Consider the following 23,940-nt stretch of genomic DNA (forward strand, 5'->3'; position numbering starts at 1 on the left):
ATGAGCCACTCTATAATTCCAGTGTAATACCCATATACAGCACCTATGTGACTAAGACTGGATATATCACACCTGGCTGAGGCGGACGACACATCAGCAGCGCTGTGAGTTTAATAATGTTTCTGTCATTAGAGGAGATATCAAAATGACAAATCAAGTCTACAATCACCCCTCCAAAGCACTTGACCAGAGCCTATTTCGCAATAACGCCCCCGGGCTGCAGAGCACTGTGTTCCAGTGACTTACCAGAAGTATCCAGAAGTTTTAAAGAAACGTAAGGAACTAGAAATATACCCATGAGGAGAGGTTCAGGAGTTAGAAGGGAGCTGGCAACAAGGTGACAAGCAAAAGCACAGACTTGAGCAGAACAAGTTAATTTCAAAGACTACTGATGCTGAGTAAGTGCCTGTTCAGCTCACAAAGAGGCAAGTGGGAGGTCTGACTGACATCAGTGGAAACATGTGAACATTTAAAACCATCAGAGTTTTCGTAAGTAAATGATCAAACAAGACTGTAATAAGCTGAGGAGACAGGCTTGTGAAATAGAGGGGCTCACACCGGCTCAGCAGAGCTCTCTTTTCATTATCTTTCCAGGCTGTATTTGAGAGAGGGGTGTAAGTACTCCCAGTGCTCCCCCCAAAATGAAGTTAAGCACTTTCTCATTTCAAGAAGGGAATGAAAGACACAGCAACTGGAAGCACTAATATCCGTATTACACATCTCAACACCTTCTCGCTTTGTTTTGTTCATTGGAAAAAGAAAAAAAAAAAAAAAGAAAAAAAAAAAAGCACTTGTCAGCCCAAGTTCCAGAAATGTGAAGCGATTGCTCCTTTGATTACAAAGTATAACACAATCCTCATCAGGGCTGATGCTTTACATAACAAGTATCTAGTCACTCACAAGGAGGATGTGATTGCCCGTCGATAACCCCGCGAGTCTCCCTTCTCCTGACCTTCGGCAGCACCTACCTGAAGCCATTTCCTCTGACCCCCCAGCACCCAGCAGCACCCAGCCCTGCCCGCTCCATCCCCAGAGCGGCTCAGGGCCTAAAACGCAGAGAGCAAAGGGGAAGGAACAAAGCCCTGACGTCAATTACTGGAAAAGGATTAACCCCCGCCCCCCCCAGCTAAGAGAGGGGAATGAATCGGCCCCGTTAGCACCCAGAACCATCCCCAATGTCTATTTTCAGGGGGGGCCCCCCCAGGTTTGGCGCTCTAGGGAGAGGGGCAGGGCGGGACAGGTCGGTGGGGAGCGGTGCCCAGCGCAGACACCCACCCACTTCCCGCCGGGTGGGTGACTCCTCTCGGCGCCTCGCCCCCCGTGAGCGGGGAAACACCGCGGTCCCGCCGTCGGAAGCGGGAGAGATGCGCCATGAAACGGGTGATCCCAACCGTCCGGAACGGCCGCCCGGCGGGGCGGGGGCGGGACGGCGCCCGCGCAGGTAACGCGGGCACAGAGAGCCGGGCCGCGGCTGGGGGGGGGAACGGCTCCGGGCTCGGGAGGGCGGGCCGGGAAAGCTCCCCGAAAAGTGAGCCGCGGCGGGGGGGCGGGGGGGAGCAGAGCGGGGTCCGACGGCGGCCGCAACCGGGATCCTGCCCTTCCCCCCGCCGGCGGGCACCGCAGCGGGGTTGCCGATCTCGGTGGGCGCCCCCTTCACCCCACCCCACCCCCGGCCGCGTCTCACCTCCGTTCGCCGCTCCGCTAGGCCCGGACCATTTCCTGGCTGCCGCCACCGGCCCGCCGGGCGGGGACGAAGAGGCCCGAGGGAGCGGGGGCGCCGCCGCCGAGTCACCGACCGCCCGAGGAGCGCAGGGGCAGGCCCGGCCCCCGGCGGGGGACGAGACCCGGGGGGAGGGAAGGGGGGCGGGGGGGGGGAGCGGCTCACAGGCGGGAGGCGACGGCGGCTCCCCAGGGGTCCCGCCGCTCCATCGCGGGACGGGGCCGGGCTGGCGGCGAGGCGAGGTCGGCGAGGGCCGGCGACGTTGGCCTGGGCAGCCCTCGGCCCCTCGCCCGGCTCCGGCCTCCCTCCCGCCCTCCCTCCGCCCGTCCTGCCGGGCCGCGGCTCCTCCCGCAGCCGGGCACTCGCGTTACCCGGCAGCCCCCGCGCCGCCGCAGCCCCGCCGCCGCTCACGTGACCCGACGCCGGGGGCGGGAGGGGGGGAACGGCACTCCGCGAGCACGTGACCCCGCCGGGCGGGGGGCGTGCCTCGGCCCCGCCCCCCCGCGCGCGCCCAGGGTCACGTGGCGGGCCGCCCGCGCGCTGCGCCCCCTGGCGGCGGTGGCGAGGGCCGCCCCCCTCACACCCCCCCCGCTTAAAACCACCCCTTCAAACTTAAATAGTGCACGGGAGAAGCACAAACCTCCCTTTTTTGGTCAGTCGACACTTGTACTACGTTTTAAGGGATTATTTGATACATAAAAATGAATTCACGGAAGACGGTGTGTAAAGTCACCCTCAATAATTCTCCCCCACACGTTCCAGGCGCAGACAGGCTCAAGCCCATTCACGCTCTGCTCAGACACGCAGAACCAGAATTCAGTTTTTCTACACAATTATTTCAGAGTCTTTCCCTGCTCCTAAAAGTGCCCCCGAGCCCCAAGCACCCCCGACGCCAGCTCCTGCCTCGCAGCAGGCGTACAGGCCCATTTGTTCCTCAAACCGCTCCAACTTTCTTGTGCAACTCACGGCTTTGCTTTATAATTCAGTTTTTCATCTCAGCCGAGTGTCGCGTTGCCCCTTTTTGACCTAAACGGGCAGATCGGAGCACAGCGTTCAGAGCTCCGCCTGACCCACGGAAGCACACGTTGCTTCAGTGGAAATCCCACAGCAACAACCCCATCACGCTGGCAGTGTTACCAAAACTTCCAAACTTGGCTTTAAAAATCATCTCTGAAAGAGGCTAGTTTTTAAAAAACTTACAATTATACTACATATTTTTCATTTAAACATCCACATAAACTGATTTTGAAACATACTGGAACATAGTTCTACTTTGGATTCATATTTTAAAAAGTGATACTTTATGATTTGTTTGAAATTTGTGAGTAAAGTGCAGCAGAATGGTGCAAAAAAAAAAAAAAACCCTTTTTTTTTTTTGCATAACTGTAGCAAACTCCAGAATCTAAATCCTTTAAAAATATAGTCTCTGATACTACGATTGCAGAGACCATGCAAAAATGCTGTTAAAAGACACAGCAATAGTTTTAAATCTAGCGCCAATCTGAAACAGTTCGTAACTATTTTAACTGTCAGTTAAATCTGAAGTTTGTTGTGACACCAAAATATGACCAACACCACCTAAAACTTCCCTCCTTTACACAGGTGGGGAAGACACAGGCAATTTCTTTGCAAAAGTAACACTGTATTGTAAAGAACAGAAAATAATAAAAATGCCCTGTTCCTATCAGTTTCAATGATGTTTTTAAAGTTATGTCCTGCTAGTGACTTATTGGATATACCAAATCTCAAAAGTCAATTCATATTCCGGTATTATGTTTTGTATTACCCTCCCTTACACATATCTCAATCAACAAAATTAGGCTGTGCGGATCTGCCTCAGACACAGCTGATGTCTCACTGTCTGCTTAAAGGCAGAGCTTGGATAAAAATAATGTCACAAAGCAAGTTAAACCCATGGGGGTTAAGGTATGTTGTACAGTTTCTTTATAAAGCAAATCCATTTGCTAGCAAAAGGCCTATTTATTAAGGACTCCTCCCTCAAAAAATAAATCAATGCATCCATCCACAAGAGAATGCATAATGCAGTTCCATCGCACACACCCAAAAAACTGTTTCTGACTGACAGATGTTTGATTTAATAAAGACCTGGACTAGAAGATCAGGTTGTCTCTCCCTCCTTCTGCTCTCCCATCGGTTCGCAGTGTTTCTCCTTGAAACGTGATGCCTTTTCCCGAGGCTGTTTTTCTACCAGACTGCATCAATCGCTTCCCTTCAATTAGCAATGGCAGCTTTACCTCTAATTGGAAGGATTAAAATTGAGGCTGTTCAGAGCTACACCGGTCTCATGTAACTGCTTAGTAAATATAACCATTTCTACTCAGTGGGGGGGGGGGGGTTTAAAAAACTTAATGATCTTTTGTACTTAACCTAGAGCTTTGGAAGACAGTAATTAAAGAAATACCTTTCCTGTTGAAGAAAAATTGGAATCAAAGCATCCAGTAAGAAATCAGGGTGTGATCTAGTGAAAGATGAACTGGTAAGGCTCTTGAGAGGCTGGTGGGTTTTACTCTGTAAAATAAGAATATGTAGAGACAAATTAAACAGAAAGGGCAATTAAAAAACCAACAAAAATATTATATCTGAAATTAAACTTTTTTTAAAATCTGGGTATAGAGGGACTCATGGTTGGTCTTGAACTTAATCAGCATTTGGCAACACTGGATACCCAGGGAGAGCAGCAAGCCAGCTCTTTGAATCTCCACTCATCAGCCAACAGCAGATCAGAAATTAAATTAAGGTCCCCTTAGTATTATCTGTAATTATGCCACCTTATCCTAGCTCCTGCTGACAGGACCTAACATAAACAAGCGTTTCCTTTTTTCTTTGTGAATAGACCCAATTTGTCTGACTGTAAACACCAAACGTAAACAGACATATGAAGAGACCAACCCTCTGAATTTAATGACGAGCTTTAGTACTTGGTGGCTGTCTAACAAACCTCTCTTTTCTTGGCAGACACAACTGAATGGGGAGAAGCAATATACTTGTGTGAAGCAACACACTTCCGTCAAAACCGTCTACACACAGACACCAGCAGCTTTAAAGATACGAACGTACAACGTGGTTTTAACGGGATGGCAAAGGTAGCTGAGCCCTGACCCCCCTCCTCGCCCTTCTGAGCAACCGCTCCCCGTCACAGCTCTCCTCCATACCCAGCCCAACGCCAACCAAACTCAAGCCAATACTCTTCACTGCATGGGACCTCCGCACCCCTCTTCCAGCTGTCCCCACGAGCGGAGAGCGGCTGGCAGCAGGCTGACCACCACGTCTGCTCCAGTCATCACGCGTGGCTCGCTGCAACGGCCGAGATGGCCTAAACCCGGCAATAAAGAACATCCTCTAGTCCAAAGGGCTTCCCCACACACGCATAGCTACTACCGTATCACTTACACTTGGATTTGCAGTAAGCATGAACTTAGCAACTACTGTTTAATAATTTATTACACTTTTCCCATTAAATGGTACATTCACTCAAGAAGACTTGAACAATTTTCTTGTGATTTTATTTACAGTCTGCAGAATGTTCTGTAAAACACAGTAATGATTACAGACTAAAACACACAACATACATATTTTCAAACATTTAAATAAGCACAGTTTATTCAAAAGTAATTCTACACACTACTTTTTCCATAAAAATATAAAAAATAGTTTAGTTACTATATTTTACCTAAATCAAGATATTTAAGAATTCTTCCACATGTAATGCCCCCTCCCCAAAAAAGGGCACTCCAAGGATAAGAAATTTAGGAAACTGCATCACAAATTAAAAATACTAATGCCAACGGCTTCAATCCACCAAAAGAACAAATAACTTTCAATTTGCAACCAGCAATGCTTGTTCTGCAGTATGTTTGGATTCTGCTTTTGTTGGGGTTTTTTTTTTTTTTTTTGCACTAACTTGCTTCTCCCATGCCAGATTTTCACAGACACGTACACACTATTACATAAAAATAATGGACTGATTATACTGCAGACTATAATGCCAGTCACCATGTGCCCAACAACACGGATTGGTAATCTTGCATTACACAACAATTTTTTGCAAAAATATCAAGAGGGAAACACTTTCCTTTGGGACCTCTATTTAAAGGTGACTCCTTTTCTTACTGAGCATCCAGTGAAAATAGCCTTTTTCCCCCCATCTCCTTGAAAATAGTGCCCATTTTTGTTTGTTACTACTATTTCTCTGGGTTTGCTGACCATATTCTGTATGGAAAGCTAATGGAGTTCTGAAAAACACCCACTCAAGCCCTTCTCTCACTAGGATACATTTAATTTACAAAAAAAGGCACAAAGATGAAAATCCTAAGCACCATCAGTCATAACTCTTCCACTGTGCACTGCTCCCCTTTCTTACACAGACACCGCTGCAAGAGACACTCTGTGTCTCACGAAATACTACAAATACATGAGCTAAGGAAACAGGCAAGTTGAAAAGACTAAAGCCTCTGTACAGTACAAGTAGTATATTGATCAACAAATGAACACTAAAGTTTGATGTTGCAGTAACGACTCGACCTGGAAGCATCAGGAAAAGCCATCAGAAAGAAAGCTCAGCAGCATAGAATACATTTGTTAACAGTGAGATGGAAGGGCCTCTGTGTGCAACACTGTGCATTCCGTTTCAACAATGGCAGTGCTCCCCAGCCAGCAGCGGAAAACTTCTGCTTCTGATACATTTAGAAAATCCTCTAAACTAAGTGAAGCGGTCATAAACAGAGTAGTAGCATATGATGCACAGCATGATTTGCAATAAAAAGCTTTTGCTTTCCAGCATGTAAACATCCAGGTTACTGGACCTTAGCTCATATAAACAAATCTGATGATAGATTTTTGAACTAAAAAAGTAAAATTTTCCATAAAAGGATAAACCACAAAAATACTCTTTCAGTAAGTCTCACGTGCCATTTAATACCTTTCATGTCCTATGAACAACTATGCAAAACATTTAGAAAGTTTTAGCAGTAGAAATGTTGACCAGTTAAACTGTTTGGCAACCATGGCCTCAAAACATCTTTGAAGAGTGTTATCATTCACTAAACAACAGTTCTACACTGTACCACACTATTTCTTCTTCTTTTTCTTTGGTGGCTCATCATCAGAACTACTGTCTGTGCTGCTGCTGCTACTGCTGGAGGAACTAGAATCCGATTCAAACTCTGAAGAAGAGGAAGTACTACTTGAGGATGGAGAAGATGAGGAAGTAGAGGAGCTCTCATCACTGTCACTATCCTCATCAGACGAGGAGGTAGAAGAATCTTCGCTGTCAGATGAGGAATCACTAGCCGAACTGGCACTGCTACTGCTGCTGGAACTGGTCACGCTTTTAGATCTGGAAGAAAACAGATACACAGATGAGAACAGGCCTGACAGAGACAGCATTCACTACACAGTGTTCTTCATACTGTGTTGTAATCCAAAGATCAATTATTTGGTCTCAAAATTTCCAGGCCTGACAATCTAAGACAAATCCCCATACTCCCCCCCCTTTCTCCAATTCTGAACGGATGCATTTTGGCCATCTGAGCAATGGCAGAGCGATGCCACGTACATGAAATAAGCCAAAACAGGACTACAGAAAAAGGTTAAGTTTGAAAGCTGGCAAGGGTCTTGTTCATAGTCATGACGAGTGTCTTTACTGACTTGGTTGAATAGAAGAACAAGGCTGCAGGAGAAGCAATGTCCTGTACTACCAAAGCCTTGGGAAAAATTATCAAAGATCAGTTTTCTAGGACACCACTGTATAAGGAGTGAAATTTTGGCAATGTAGAAGTTGGAAGTTTCATCAGTGATTTCAGAAATGTCAGAATTGTACTCAAAGGAAACTTAGATTACACCTGGCAAAAGAACCCAAATTACCCGCCACTACAGGATGCTTAGGTTTTCAAGGTGGAGGAGAAGACATGGAAACAGTCCAAGATAAAGACAGAATTATGAACATAACAAAGTGGATTTCAGTATCCTCTGCAATTTGTTTTTTTTCATGTTTAACCCATATTGAGGTGACTGTTCTCAAAAATCAAGGTCTTTAAGTAAGCCAATATGAACACCAAGAAAATACAATTAAATTCTCCCATAGATCTTTCTCCAAGCAAAGTGTAAAGGTACTAATTCTCCCCGCTTCCCACCAAGTCAACCAAACAGCATGCAAAAATGCTAGATATAATAATGCAGAATCTTCTTTCCATTAGAAAATTAATGTAGTTGTTTTTATCAGAGGGTTTGATTAAATGTAACAACTCAGGAAAAGCCTGTGTTAAGGCTATTAGAGAAAGAGCAATGTTTTTTTTCATCCTATCAGCCATGGTCATGTCAGCTGACAAATGTGGATGCATGCGTTAAGCTATGAACCGCTGAAGTGTTTATAATACATCTGCAATCTGTTATCTCTGTGCGTACAGACACAATGGCTGTTTATTGGAGATAAAGCCAAACGGGCTGGTTAAATACAGACCTATTTGTGAAAAACTAGCCTTAAGATGAGAAAATTTAAAAAAGGGACTAGTAGTTTAAATCTAAACAGTTCCATCAGATGTGCAGACCCATTTATATGGACAAGAATCAGTCAGAGGATACCCTGAATGACAACTCTGAACTTTCTTTTCCTAATCACCTTTCACAGAATCCATAGGAGCTATCCATGGGCCTCCAATATTTAGGTTATAAACTGAAACCCACTTACAGAAACATCAGAATATAACAATATTGCTTCTCCTAGAGGAAAGCAATAGCTAGATCTTTGAGAGAACAAGCACACAGGTACTTGTTTCCAGGTGATGCAATATGTGGCCTGTTGGTCATTACAGGAGGGCAGAGATGGGAGCAAGTAAAACTCACTACTTCACCTTGTCCTAATTAGATAATGTGACAACCCGGATGCTCTAGGTTGGTAGATCCAAGATCTTTGGGTCCACTGTAAACGTACAAAATGTCTCCAGCAGACAAGCACTCATTCTCCTCAAAACAAGTTCACGAATGTTAAAATCTTGTATGATTCCATGCACCAACTGTGGAACAACTGCTGCATTTTGTAACGCAAGCTGTCACCCCTCTCAGGCTCTTTGTCCTTTCTAATTCTATTCCAATCATCTAACCACCCCAGGTGATTTTAAACATGCTACTTAAAGCAAATCTACAATTTTGGGCACAATCACAACTGGGTGCCTGAAGAAACAAGCGAACCAAGACACAAATGTACCTGTCTGAAGGGTAGAATCATACGTGATCCAAGTATAAAGTGGGCTTGCAATTAGCAACCAAAGTATGCCGCGTGAGAACACTGAAGGCAACGTGCGCCCAGAAGATAGCTCTGTGTCACCTGAGGTCACAAGATTGTACAACAGCTGTTTTGCCTGTTCCTGTTTTTCTGGTTAAGCCTGTAGCTTACTTATTACTGTTTATATCAAAACAAACATACACTATGTAAAAGGTTAGTGCTCACTACTGACAGAATCCTAACTTTTGCATTTTCTTTTAAATCTAGAACTTACATATTCAATGGCAACACTTTGTTGAATTTTCCACATTTAATTCTTCCTGCATCATAACAAACATATAAGTAGCAAATGATCTGGAAAGGAATTTATATTGATGGATTTGGTGCTTGCGTAAAAACAGGATAACAATTCAAACCTAGAAGAGTTTTAAAATTTTAAGGAAGAGTGACCAAACCACCCCCTCTCCTATAAATCCTTTTGCTCTTTGCATTTTTGCGTTGGCTTAGAGCTCAAATACTCTGGGAATCCCTATGCCAGGACTGCAGCACCTGAGAAAGCTGAGGCAGGAAGAGGTCTGAGCTACAGTGCTCAGCCACCAGTTCATTCGTGATCTCACTAGTCCTAAGTGACTCCAACAGTAAATGGGCACCACTGTGAAAGGAGCCTCTGAGCAAACACACTGTGTCAGTAGAACGGAGACACCAAGAAGCATTCCCATAAAGCCACGTTCCACCTGACAGCCTAAAATAAAGGTCTGTTTTAAAAAACTGCTGTGGCTTATTACATGACTGCCACACCAAGCGAAAGGCCCGGTCTTTCCAAATCTGCCAAAACCTGTTTTTCAAAGATCAGATTTAGAGACAGAGAACAGTCAACTAAATGTGGAGAGACAGCGAGGCCGCTCCTGCACAGACACCCCCCGTAAGTAAAACTCACACCAGGATTAGCAGCAGAATTACAGCCGGGTTCTAGCTGGTCCTGAAACCGCTTTGTTAATAAAGACAGAAGCAAATTCCCAAGCAAACGTTACTGCAAAGTGAAGTAGAAACAATGGCAAGAGAGTTCTTGGCTCAAACTAGCACTTGGGGTGGGGGAAAGGTTTATTTCCTGGATTTTGGTTTGGTCCGGGATTGAGGGGGTTGGTTTGATTTTGGGGTTGGGTTTTTTTTAGATGCTTTATTTCATTCTCCAGACAAAGCTTCAGAGACACCTGCTATGTGAAGGGAATGAAGACAACAAAAGGAAAAGCAAAGTGGGTAGGTGGAGTGATTACAGACTAGAAAACAGTATGCCATTCTTGCACAATTGTTTAAAATACACTTGATGAACTTTGAGGCAGAAGTAGGAAGATTTTTATTATTAAAGCAAGATCACGTAGAGATAGGACAATCAATATGGAGAAAAGCAGAAGACAAAGAATTTAGAGTTTTTGGACAGGGAGGAGTAGAAATTCTGCAAATGTCTGACATACAAATGCCTGTAACAGGCTAAAAGCAGTAAAATCAAAACCGTATTCGCAATGTTGACTTTCCCCACACACCCCTTCCAAACTGCCTGCCGCAACACCCAGTGCAAGAAACAGGACCGAGACAGCTGCACAACATCATTGTTCCCCACATACCTTTTTTTCTTGGTCTTCCTTTCTGCAGTACTTTCTCCAGCGCTAATTAAAGGGGGGGAAAAAACAATGGCTTTGATTAATGCAGTAGGAAAATTAAATAAATAGCAGCACAGTGGAGCTGAGTTAATATTAGAAAACTGGTATCCCACTGGCAGAGCGCCGCACCGCCCAAAGTTCATTTTGCATCTATTTTCAGTCACTACTCAAACCAGAAAAACAACAATACCTACAAATCCGGAAAGAGAATACAAAGCCGCAATTCACCTCTAATTTTCTGTGTTAAGTATGCTTTATTCTTCTTTACTCTTCATATTATACAGACAACATCATTCTGGGATGGGAAGGGCATAGGAGGAAAGGATACAAAAAAGGTCTGTATAACCATATTTAGCAATAACTGAATGCTTGAAATAAAAGGTAAAATACTGAATTAATCTGTAGCTTTCACCAAGCATTTGTTTCAAGTGCAATACGACACAGAACAATATTTATATTGATGCTTTCCTGCTATTTGCCTTTTCAGGTTCCCATGTATACATACACTCACAGGAAGTTTTAGTAGTAAATGACACAGAATAAAGTTTCTTTTAACAAAACATTTTTTTTTAAACCAGTCTTCACTTGTGGATTTTTTTTTTTTTTTAAATAAAATTCTTTCAGTCAACTATACCAGTCACATGCTGTTTTCAATCCACTGCAGAAATATAGCACACAACTCAACCTGGAATGTACATGTGTGATTACAGTAGTCCCTCATCATATACTTACAACATGCTTAATGTGCTGCTGGTATATGAAGAAGTTGTAGATTCTTTCATGAACCAGGATACTTTTTCCTCAACTGAAAGCTATTATTAGAAGTCATCTTAAATATACAATAACAAAAGTAAAAACTGCAAATATATTTCATTTAAAAATTAGATAGCAGTATGTGTTGATAAAGACTCCAGAAAAGGGTAGAAAGAAGAAAGCATTAAGTATAAATTATATTGTATTTCAATAAAAGTACTCAATGCCATTTTTATGTCACAAAAGTGAGATTTGTTCAATTTTTCATTTTCACACATATGGTATGAAAATACTATAATTACATAGAAGAGTTTTTCACACTCCCCACCATCTCCTGTGGGCAAGAGGAAGATTCCTTGATTGTCAAATTTCAAACCAGATTATAACCCCTCCTGTGGTGCTGAATGTTGTTAATATTTATATTATTAAGGCCTTATGCCCTTACCCTAGGTAACCAGGTGTTTCACAGGTAAGAGAAGTCACTGTGAGCAAACAGAATTAGATCCCAAAGCACCTTTTAGAAGGGGGAACCTCATTGAGCTGTGAGTAAGGCGGGCTGCCGTGGCACGGGTCTATGCCTCCCTCTAGTGTTTAACGTGTGGATAAGTAGAGGGGCTCACCACTGTGCAACTACAAACCGAGGGGGTCAGCCCCCGCAGATCAGATCCGCTTCAGGACACTCGGTCGTTTTCCCTGTGGCATCACACTCTCTTCAGAACCATAAATAAGACTCGGGCATCCTGATTTTGGTTCAGTATAGTAACATCACCAAGGAATAAGCATTTTCCCAGTGTTCCTCCCCTCCCAACTCCTACTCTAGTCCAGGCAAGCAGTGGGCTTTAGTGACACCAGTAAATGAAACCACCATAATGTCCATCAGAATCGTGGGGTCAACACTGGGCAAACAGAAGGATCCTGGAACAACTGCTGAAATGAGTTATGCTGAAAAATCTTGTAGGTCGTTGTCATAAAGTACATATTAACCTTATTAGACTATGTTTGCCTTCTGGTTAATGATTGATTAATTAGACCTTTAAAGATGACAATACAAATAGTCGGAAGCAGACCTGTAGGAGACTCGACTTCTCTGCAGATAAAAAATAACCTTCCAAGCAAGCTATACAAAAAGTAAGAGTGTGGCCTAGGAAGTTGTTTTTTCCATGAAAAATAAGCTTCATCCTTAAAAGTGTAACACTGGCATCTAATGAACTGGATACCTCATGGCACAGTTAAGGAGCTTCACAGAGCTTATGATTATATAACTACTGTGAATCCAGCCCAATTTAACCAGGATTAAAAACTGTTCCCATCTAAGGATTACTTGGTTTTCCTTTTACAAGACAGCTTTTCACACCACATACACCTCACACTGTGGACTGTCAGACTTAGAGCTCAAAAAACTCCACTCATGACAGACACCGGACAGTCACGTAACTACTATATAAAATATCCTGTACACAGACTTGAGCAACAAGCAATTCCACCCTCAATCCACTATCCTCCAGTGTCAACCTGCAGAATTCAACGGAAACAGGGCAGAAAAGGAGCAAGGAAATAATTGAGTCTTAAACTGAATCTTTGCTTTAAAAGTCTTGAGTCTCTGAAGAACTCTTGCAAATTGCCTCCACAGGGAGCAAGTTTTAGGGCCTCAGCACTCCTGATTTCTTAGCTACAATACTAAGGGATTACAACTGCTTCAGAATTACTCGTTGGATCAAAATTCATTTCAAAAATCAAACATTTTACATCACTCAACACAAGCTAACGGGCTTCCACCTAAGTCAGTATTCCAGCACTGATTCATGCTGCTGCCCCAGTCAAGCGGCTGACAAGGTCCCACCAGAGCTCTCTGCCAGAGGGTACCACCCATTTTCCTTCCCCAACAGGCAAAAAGCGTGAACGCTCCTACGTAACCAGTGACCTACAGCCAACACTGTGCTGCAAGTGACAGTGACAGAGGGTACGTTTCTAAATCCTCAACAATTCTAGCTGTAAATGATACTGTCCCTCAGGGGGGCTGAGGCAACAACCCTCCAGTTACCATAACTAAATCTGAGTTGCAATGGCAGAGCAGAGACCCTCATACATAGGAATTTCATGGAAAACTAATGTGCTACATTATTTTTCTCTTTTTCATCTGGAGTTGCTTGTTAAAACAATTATTAAATTTGAGGAAGCATTAAAGACTACTCACAGAGCAAAGTGGAAAGTAAATCACATTACACATGCAGTTTTGCTTGCATTTTCCTGCTTAGCTGCAGGTATCTTTCACTTTCGCAGATGTCAAAAAGGGAAATAATTACGCACTTCAGTGAGATGTCTCTACTTTATGCTTGAGAGTTGAAAACACCCGATAATCCAACTCTCATTCACCTGTTTAACCATTACAGCTCATAACGAGCAATACAGGAGCTGTGCTGGCACAAGTCCACTGTCAGGTTGTACCCAGAAGACCAGGTTTTAACGGCACAGTCTAACAGCAAACCTGAACACAAGTGAAAGAATTGCTTCTTTCTTACAGACACATTTACAGTCTTCACACCAACCTGCTTGTACTAGCACATAAACACCTGAAACCAAGGAATTCAGGAAACAGTATTCCATTACAAAAAAAGGCTCCAACTATTTTAACTTTACCTTAGTGCACTTTTTTGTTTCAGATAAGCCAAAAGTGTGTTTCAGATGAGCAGGTATTAATGAACAACATTAATTTTGTGGGACCTGAGTGTACACATTCCACCTAACGTACAAGACAGTTCCAGTATTAAGCAAGCATCACACAGCCCAGAACAAAAGATGACAACGGATGGTCTAGAACACCATCTTTCCCACCCACATACAAAACTTTTTCATTAATAAACTAGACATTTTCATTCTGCCAATCTTACCTTTGTTGCAGTAATAGTCGCTTTTCTTTTTCTTTAAGAATTTTCGCTAATTGAGCTGTCCTCGAAGGTCTATGCAGGTATTTTCTCTTCCCTGTACATTCATACGTCCAATGTCCAAACTCTAAACATTTTTGACATCTTACATGCTGCTTGTTTGCCTCCCTATAAAAATGCAGAATTGCTTAAGTGACTGATTCCAAATCTGTTCTACCTATTGAAAAAATATTTTTTTTAATCAGATTCTTAACAGCATATGTAGTTATGATTAAACAAAACTGACATTCATGGATGCTTTAACAATTATTCATCTTAAATCAGGACAACAAGAGTAACAGAATTTAGGCAAATAACATTCCTTTTTATTAAAACATTCTCATACCAACTATTTAAGAAAGAGAACAAAGAGACTTTTGCTCTATTGCAGAGCTTCTGCTAAAGTAGCAAATGCTGAGCTACTGACATCAGCTGTCAACAAGCTCATCAGATGCACCAGAATTTCACTTTTAGTTTTACACTAGCTGCTGGTTACCCTGCCTTGCAGTCTTCCCCCACTCTTAAAATTCCATGATTTCCCACCCCTTCAGCTACCATAAACAACTTAAACATTTTGGAAAATGCTCCTAGGACCATTCTCTGTCAGTGAACAACGATTAATCCCATCACCAAAATCATATTTTGGTCAACCTAATTGGCAGATCTTTATTATAGGATATAGTTGTGCAACAGTTACTGGGAATGATTACCCTGCATACAATTTGTTGCTATCCAATAATTTGCACACGGTTGGTTGTAGCTTGCTTCAGATAAGTAGTTGACATTATTTTTTAGAGCACTTTTAGTAAAAAGCAGGCAGCTTCATTCCTAAATCTTAGAATTTAACACAAGTACCAAACTGCCAAATTCTCACAGACAGCCTAGGATTCTGAGCAAGTAAAACAGAGAGGATCTTAGTTGTAGCTTATTTGAATTTACTAAGATTCATTGAAGACTGGCAGAAGGTTTATCATAAGAACAATCAGACTCTTCCTCACTCTGTGCAATGTAAATCGAGCAAGACTTCACTTACTACTCTGTACCACCCAAATACCCGAAGTATTTAGTGAGCATTTTACATTCACATTTCAGTTTTCACACTGTGACAAAATCCTTTAGTCATTTTTAGAAGCCAGTTAAGGGAGAAAACTCCTATTTTCATATTCTAGCTCTTACTCCACTATTCTGAAGCCTTGCTAAAACTGTTTTGCTGTCTTCTCACAGACACCCTCCTTCCTGCTCTACAAATAAGGAAACTCATACAGCAGTCAAAGGACCCACTCAAGGTCAGGATCACAACAAACTAGTTTTAGGGCCAGTACTAAAAATCAGGACTTTGTAGCTCCCATACAGTTCATTGCAACTGCAGTAACTTATTTCTACCTTCTATCATTTTTTCCAAACACCAAAATACTAACTTTTCAAGGCCAGCTCATCTAAACTATCTGAATGTTAACAGCCCTGGCTTAATTAGGAGGCTCCTCGACTGTTCATTCAGAATTTAGAGAGCATAAAGTGACAGACCAGCAGCGATTTTGCTCTGCGTTGATTTTCAAGGCAAGGTGTAAATTGCTTCTCCTTCAACTCTAGCCATCACCTTTTGTGACAGTCCTACTGTATCTTGAAGGGAATCTTGTTCTGAACATCCATTACTTTTTCAACATAAAGAGTATTTGGCTTCAGAGTCTAGCCTTAGAAATACTCATCTAAATCAGCACTAGAAAACTAATTAAACTTGCAACCTACACTGCACAATTAACCCAGGCTTGAACGGGAAGCAGTATGTCTAGTAATGAACAAAAAATCCCAGTGTCTTTGAATGGTTTGCTTTGTCTTGCCTTGGACTTCTGGCTCTGCCACAAGTTACATATAAGCAGGATACTCCTCCCTCCTCTTCATCAGCATACAAAACCAAAAAAGTGACTGTTTTTCTATCCCAAACTAGCCCAGACTTGTCTCCACAGGAACAGAATGGAAGTTTAAAGCAACAATAACATAACTCAGTATTTCCAGGGCCTTAGTGCTACACACATGACCAGGGCAAATGAGTCTATGCAAGCTAAAAAGATAAGGATCGAGCCCTAAAAGCAATATAAATACTTAGCAGGAAAACAGATAAAAATAGCTCAGCAGCTACAGATCTATAACTACCACATCAGCACTAACAAGTTTTAAACACTAATGAAAAGCACAAGACTGAAGTAAACCTTTAAATGAGATCAATAACCAACCTAGAAGGAAAGGCTGGCAGATGTACAATTCAGCATACACCCATCAAGCACATTGAGACATAGCAAGAAATGTGAGAAATCATTCCTTGACTCACGTAAAATAGCAACTTAAAAGAACAAGTATTCCATGAGTACTTTGAAATTTCAAGTTACTTTACATTGGAAAATAGGAAAGTTATACTAAATAAAAAAGGAAAGAGAACGCAGAAGTCATCTGTGTTCTATCCAACTCTTATCATCAGGCAAAAAACCCAAATACACTCTAAAAATTGAAACACAAGAAATAAGTTATTCTAAGGAAGAAAAAACCCTCCAAAACAACAAACAAATGAAAACCCAGTGCAAGTAACACATGAGAATGGAACATAGATATTTGCTGTACTTAACATAAACAAGGAAAAATGTTGGCTTTTTCTCATTTCAGTGTTTTGCAATCAGATCCCTTGGGTATTGAGAGAATTACTTGAGTGCGATACCCTGATCTGAGTAAAGGTCACTTTTATTTTTGGCCTCTCTTTTACAGTTCTGTAAACACATTGTAACGTGAACCTAGAACTTAATTTTTCTTAATCTGACTGTTGAAAGTCCATGATGAAGATCAGTAAACACCGGCATCACAAGACCTTACACACTTCACCTTTTCCCAAAACGCTGCTAACTAGCGTTAACACCAAAAGCGAAAGTTTGAAGGCTTCCTCCCCTTTTCCACAAGCCTGCTTTCCTTCTCATCATTTCACTGCAACAACGTCACTGACCGGCTCACCGCAGCCGGATTTTGGAGCGGTTTCCCTACAGAGGGGCAGCACTCCGCCGCGGATGCAGAGGACCTGCGAGGAGGGGGCTCTGTGCCCTCAGAAAGCGCTCGGGCCCACAGCCCCCACTCGCGGGGGACGCCGCTGGCCCTGCCCTGGCCCCGCTCCTCCGGGGCCCGCAGCCGGCCCTCCGCAGCCCCTTCCCCGCAAGCGGCTGCCTCAGCCCGCTGCCCGGCGCGCCTCCCCTCGCTCCGGCTCGCCTATGGAAAACCCCCTGCTCCGCCACGGCGCCTCTCCCGCCCTGCCCCAGCCCGGCCCGGCCGCCCGCCGCACTCACGCCTGTCTCCGAGCGATGAGGCGGTGCATGGGAGTCGCCATCTTAGCGGCCAGGCCGGGAAGTGAGGCGCGGGCCGCGCTGCATGCCGGGCCATGCCGCCCGCCGCCGCCTCCCATTGGCGGAAGGCGCGGCCACCACAGAGAGGAAACCCTCCTGCGGCCAGAGAGGACGCGCCGGCAGGGACGCGCTTTCCGCCTCGTCTCGCCTCGTCTCCTCCCGCGTTGTCATGGCACCGGCAGGGCGGGACGGCGCAGGGTCGCGCTGTGGGGACTGTCCCGGCCCCCCGCTGGGCTGCTTGGGGCGAGCCGCGGTTCCCGTCCCTGCTGCCTCATCCCTGCGCCTTCCGCCTCGTCCGGCCAGGCCCCCGCTGTCCCCTCCTTAGCCCCGCAGCGCTCGGTCGCCATGGCGCGGCCTGGCCCCTCGCAGCCCTCCGCTGGGCCCGGTGCCCCGCCGACGGCCTCAGCCTCTTGGCGGGCTCCCACCTTGTCACAGAATCACAGAATCATCTCGGCTGGAAAAGCCCTACAAGCTCCTCCAGTCCAACCATGAACCTCACCCTGACCGTTCCCAACTCCACCAGATCCCTCAGCGCTGGGTCAACCCGACTCTTCAACCCCTCCAGGGATGGGGACCCCCCCCCTGCCCTGGGCAGCCCATTCCAACGCCCAACAGCCCCTTCTGCAAAGAAATCCTTCCTAAGAGCCAGTCTGACCCTGCCCTGGCGCAGCTTGAGGCCATTCCCTCTTGTCCTGGCGCTGGTTCCTTGGCTCCAGAGACTCATCCCCCCTCTCTGCACCCTCCTTTCAGGGAGTTGTAGAGGGCCATGAGGTCTCCCCTCAGCCTCCTCTTCTCCAGACTAAACCCCCCCAGTTCCCTCAGCCGCTCCCCATCACACCTGTGCTCCAGACCCTGCACCAGCTCCGTTGCCCTTCTCTGGACACGCTCGAGTCATTCAATGGCCTTTTTGGAGTGAGGGGCTCAAAACTGAACCCAGTCATCGAGGTGCTGTCAGTGCCTAACTGCTGCTTCTCTCTCCTGTGAGTCCAAGTCTTACAAGAACCTGCCTCTCACTTAAAAACTGACAATTTCTCCTGGAAGGGATGTGTTTTAAAGCGGAATGGACTGTAACAGACACCTGACTGCGTGTGGCCGGGGGAAGCCAAGGCAGCCTGCAGAAGGGTGGCATGCAGTGGAGGTGAGGAAGAAGGGGGTTATTGATCCAGGCCTCTCCTGCCAGCAGGCACCACCTCTGAGCTGCTTCAGCCAGCTGGCAGGGTGACCTTGGGATCATTTCACCTTCCTTAGGCCACATGAATAATTCAGCATAGCTGCAGGTAGCCTGCTACAGCTTCTGAAGAGCATTCAGCTATGCAACAAGTTGGAAAGCATAATAGCTCTCGGGTGATAACATGAAGGCTCCAAGAAAGTGTCAGAAAGAGCTAGATCTCAGAAAGGCATCATTTAACTCATTATCACTCCTAAAAAGTTGCAAACATTTACTAACATTAATTTTTAGCAGGTCAGATTTTTATGCCCCACACTGTCATCTCACTGATGATTGAGAAGATTAATTCTGCTACCAGAATGGTGCATATCCATGGCTCAACAGCCCATTAAACAATCTCAGGGCCTGAGGATACTGATCAGTCACGTTCGTGTTGACCCAATGTATTCTATACTTGATTGTGAGGAAATACAGTTCAGATATATCTAGGAATCGTAAGGCAAATTCTTTCTTCCACTCCATTCAGCCCAAGAGACTGTTGTCCCCCAGTTATGCCAACAGCAGCTCGTATTTTTGGCTCCTACATCATCTCCTTGTAGTCCTTGGCATGGGAGGAGAGGTCTAGGCACAGAAAAGAAGAGTAGCAGCGGCTGGAGCCTTCTGACAGCACATACCTGGCAGGCAGCCCCTTGGGAATCTTTGCCAGCTGGCACAAGTAGAGCAGCCAATATCCTGGATTCAGGGAAGCAAGGAATGTGGCTTTATCAAAACACATTGGAATGGGATCAGTTTTAAAACGGTATCTTAAATTTCCTGACAAAAATCCTCAAGAAAACATTTTGTAATGCTGAATTGCAATTACTCCTGCTATTAGTATCCTGGAAGTGCTTTCTATCCAACCATTTTCAGTATTAATTCAGAACTATCCTGTCATAGGGACAATTGATAGGCAATCAATTGGCATTCTACTGAACAATTTACATTTAGGGAAATAGATGAACTGTTACGGATTTTTAGGCATTTAGTATCAGCTATGTAGCTCTTTAAAATGTGCATCCTGTGAGTCGGTGGTATTCATTTATTATATAAAATAAAAATACATATTGTATTTTCTTAAGTTCAGTAGAATCCAGCTGTACTGGTTGGATCAGGGTCTTGCTGTGTGAGGAACTGTAGCAACAGGGTCAAAGGCCGCCCTTGCTGAGAAAAGCTCACACTGACCTCAAGGCAAGATGCAAGGTGGGAACATGGAACAACAGAGTTTGTGGGGAGAAAATACAGGAATGTAACAGTAGGGAGAACAGATGGCTATACAAGTGTATATTTTAAGCAATTAATAGATGTATAAAAGTGACATATATTTATATGTCACATACAATACAGCAATAAAAATCAGATGCTTTCAGGCGATGAGTATCCCAGGTCTTGAATTAGAGGCATGTGACACGGAGGTGTTTCACCTCTGGCGGTGCACGATCAAGTCACAGCCAGGAGATACCAGAGCCAGAACTTCCTGCTGTGTGTCACAGAATATTTATAATAACAGGGAAGGTAACAACATCTGCTGGGTACAATGGCACCAATTAAATATCACACTGGGAAGGTCAGACACTGAGGGATTCTCTTAGACATAAACAATTCCAACTCATCGGGATTAATTACCATGTGACTAATTGTTGAATATTCTTGTAGCTCCTGTCTCCAGGCTCTGTAGTGGTAACATCTAAGGCTAGCGGCTGTTCCTGTATGTGTCATGTTTTCTCCTCTATCTGGCACTTCTTGCAGTATCTAATCATTGTCCTGTTTTGGATGATGCTCTGTGATAACCTGTGATTAATCATATCTGGCACCTTAGCTAAATTCTGATGTGTGATGCCTGGTATGTTATAAACGCAGCAGAGTTTGGCCCAAAAATTTGAATTTTGATGTCTGGCATCTCACTTTTAATGCAGAAAGTCAGACAGAAGAATTTCCTATTTTAGGATTGACTAAGAAATTTTCTTAAAAATATAAAATAGCTAAGAACAGCTATTTCAAATAATCCATGCTCTGTAATAAATTCCTGTCTGCTGATCCCTTTTTTACCTCAGTAACACTTAAAATCTGGGAGTAAATTACACCCTGATAGCAATATCTGCTTAACAACTTCTGGTGCTTCTAGCACCTGTGCATCTCTCCCAATGTTAATGCAGCAGAACTACAGTTTTCTTGGACTGGCCAATATAGCAAGATTTCTTATACATGCCAGATTACTCCATGGAGTGTATGGGCTTTTTCTTTACAGATGTACCTTTTATGAGAACAATCCACTTAAAATCCTTCTACTTGAGGAGTTTGAAAGTGTTCTTGTGAGTTCAAGTCCGCAGGCTCCTACAGCCTGAAATCTCTGTTTCTCAGCCGTTCTCTCATTCGGCGGTAATTCGCGGCGGGGCTGACGAGTGCACCGGAGGGTGCGACTTCGAGACTCTCCAGACTAAATGTGCAGAGTCATTGCACGACGCTGGCTTCGCTGTCGGGGAGACGGTTCCAGGGAGCTGCTGCTGCTCAATGAACCGACTGCGCCCATAAATCCTGCCTTTGCACATTAGGTTGCTATTTAAAGTTGCAGTGTCATTAACCTATTTCTAAACGTGTTGGGCAGGGAAATTACTTTCCAAAATGTACCCCTCTCTAGGCAGGAAAGGGAGGAGGTACGCAGGCAACACAGGAGAAAAAAACGGGGGAAGTACTGAAGGTTCAGTGGCATCAACACTGAGCTGCCCTGTGTCAGCTCCTCAGACATCCTTCTCGCTATGCTCCCACCCCCCAGCACTTTTCTGTGCAGACTTATTATTTCAGAAACAAAGGTGTCACACTATTTGTTAAGGGTCTGTATGTGAAACTGGGAAAATGTCAGAGCTTTCTTCCCATGGCACAGGAAGAACTGAGTCCATGAGTAAACGGTTAAAACTCCATTGCCAAGACTGCTGGCTGCTAGAGCCAGTTGCCCAAAGCTCTGATCAGTCTTCCAAAATGACTAGCAATAAAGTACCTGACAGTGCTAATGCTGGACAATAATCATGATAAACTGGGAGCACTAGAGACGGCGTCACCCGGCATTTTTTAAATGTGTGTTTTACTTTTTTCCCCTAGTTCTCTTGCAGAACATATCCGAAGAGAAATCAGTCACATCATGTATTCTGTACTGAAAAAAAAATTCAAATGAAAACACAATTAAAAATGGATATGGAAGTAATAGTAATTAAAAAAACCTCCAACTAACCAACCAAAACCAAAAAACCCCACAACAACAAAAAAACAACAACAAAAAAAAACCCAAACAAAACAACCAACCCGCACTGGCTGCCGAATTCCTGTGTGTAGAGCTGTTAGCATTTTCAGCGTCAAAGCAAACAAAAAGTGAGAGACAGAAACACAGAAGGTCCTTATTCAGGCAAAACTGTAGGCTGGGAAAAACCCTCAGTGATAAGGAATATAGTCAATAGATTTGAATCACTCCCTGTGTAGGATTTCCTGCTTCCACTCAGTTGTACCTTCAGTAACTACAAGTTTACACATGGTAGTACTTTAAGGTAACACATTAGAGTTGGCCAGCTCGCTTTGCCTCTCTGCAGAGGAAACAAGCTCACATGAAACTCCATGTAACTACTTTTGGGGACACAAACCAGTTCTTTTAAATTTGGCTCAGGTGTTTCTAAATAGCACTACAGTCGCAGCGTGGACACAGCCCAAGATACTGGAAAGTCTTTGTTCTGTTTTCAGTGTTTCCTAATTCAGAACAAAAAGTAAAAAGTTTGACACTGCCTATGAAATAAAATGTCTGAAAAAATGAAGCGATCTTACCAAAACATGGTTTATTTCTCTAATTAAAGCTTCTCGTGATGTAATTCTTTGGCCAGGGCATCTGCAGTTCGAATTTCCAGATGATAACCTAATTCTTCTGAAGAGATGATGCCACACCTGTAGAACAGCTCCAGACTGAAATCTGAGAGCAGGGCAGGGTGTCGGGGGTGGTGGAGCTTTACACCAGCACCTGGTAGAAAGTGGTTTACTGGAAAGTCTGGATTGGCGCTGGGCGGCTGCGCGTTTCGGCTGGGTCTGAATCCACCTGGGGTTACTGAATTGAATATTTTAAAAACGCAAAGGAGGGTTTTCTCAAAGCTTTAGGTTGGCCTAATGGAAAATACTGTCTCTACCATCAGAGCTTTCCTTATAAAACCTAAAATGAAGAAAATTCAAATGTTTCTCCTCATCACAAAAGCAAAACCAGAACAGCCAAGTGAAACAAGCAGTGAACCCTGAGCACGAACACGGTATCCTGCTGGTGGCATAAAGAACAAAACTCCTATTTCCCACCAGAGCATGGCCTGTACACTGCATTTACACGATGGTTTTCTCGCGTTGTGCCGATGTGGATTTCAGCGAACTGGCCTCATCACAGCGTGTTTTAGCACATCAGGGTGGGGAAGCCCAGGTGAGATCCCATCTGTTGTGATATCTCAGATGACTTGCTTGTGAGAAGCAGAAATACGGGAATCCCTTCCTAGGCATAACATAAAGCAACACGAGCTCCAAATCCTTCCGTTGTTTCTCTGTCTCACAACTTCCCAAGCAAGATGGGTTCCCTCGTTCCCTCTTCTGTACATTTTCCTTGCAGTATGAATAGCTGAACATATTATGACATTATATTTACAGGCTGAAAAGTGTCTCCTCTTCTAGCAGAGTCACAAAAAGTATTTGTTTTAGCTACTTAACAGGTAATGGAAGATCTGGCAAAATTATTTATAATATATATACAATTAATACCAGTATAGCTCTAGGTCTGTTCCAGTAAAATCCTTGTAGAAGCTCAATATTTATATCAGTAACTAAGAGCAGAGCCTGGCTCTATGTATTAGAATTCCAGGCTTGCGTAATATCAGACACCTTTGGTACCCACTATATAAACAGACAATTAGAGGATAGTGCAGAAAGCTGAAAGAAAAAAGATAGAAATGCCAGTTTGAACGGTGACTTGACATTCACATGAAGGAATCTTCTTGAGTCTCAAATCAGCTTAGTCTTGTAAAAATACACAGAAAGGGGTACTGCACCCCAAAAATC

General features: G+C 44.0%; 2 protein-coding genes and 1 long non-coding RNA gene across 8 annotated transcripts in view; 1 reads left to right on the forward strand and 2 right to left on the reverse strand.

The window, feature by feature from the left end:
* The window catches only part of AFF4 (ALF transcription elongation factor 4), a 52,648-nt gene extending 50,637 nt beyond the window's left edge, over positions 1 to 2,011 (reverse strand). For 4 of the 5 annotated variants that reach the window (XM_074883404.1, XM_074883402.1, XM_074883407.1 and 1 more), the window contains exon 1: positions 1,685 to 1,878. Coding sequence is in view for 1 of the 5 variants with exons in the window: in XM_074883403.1 (XP_074739504.1) it covers positions 1,886 to 1,929 (44 nt within the window). In the remaining 4 variants the exon portion in view is untranslated. The other variant, XM_074883403.1, reaches the window with a different exon arrangement.
* On the forward strand, positions 449 to 5,230 carry LOC141949594 (uncharacterized). The gene is made up of 3 exons (XR_012630813.1): positions 449 to 1,441; positions 4,113 to 4,217; positions 4,697 to 5,230. It is a non-coding gene; the product is annotated as an uncharacterized LOC141949594 (long non-coding RNA).
* ZCCHC10 (zinc finger CCHC-type containing 10) lies at positions 5,228 to 17,696 on the reverse strand. Of its 2 annotated transcripts, XM_074883408.1 has the most exons (4): positions 17,613 to 17,696; positions 14,260 to 14,421; positions 10,583 to 10,624; positions 5,228 to 7,076 (listed from the first exon to the last, which is right to left on the reverse strand). In XM_074883408.1, exons 1-4 carry the CDS (start codon positions 17,651 to 17,653, stop codon positions 6,809 to 6,811), a joined length of 513 nt encoding a protein of 170 aa, XP_074739509.1. In that variant the 5' UTR covers positions 17,654 to 17,696; the 3' UTR covers positions 5,228 to 6,808. The 2 variants fall into 2 exon arrangements, with proteins under 2 accessions (XP_074739509.1, XP_074739510.1); XM_074883409.1 differs by lacking the exon at positions 10,583 to 10,624 and having other exon boundaries at positions 17,613 to 17,674.
* Positions 17,697 to 23,940: the final 6,244 nt, after the last annotated feature.

Source organism: Strix uralensis, chromosome 14, assembly GCF_047716275.1.
Source record: "Strix uralensis isolate ZFMK-TIS-50842 chromosome 14, bStrUra1, whole genome shotgun sequence".
In the NCBI taxonomy this organism is placed as follows: Eukaryota; Metazoa; Chordata; class Aves; order Strigiformes; family Strigidae; genus Strix; species Strix uralensis.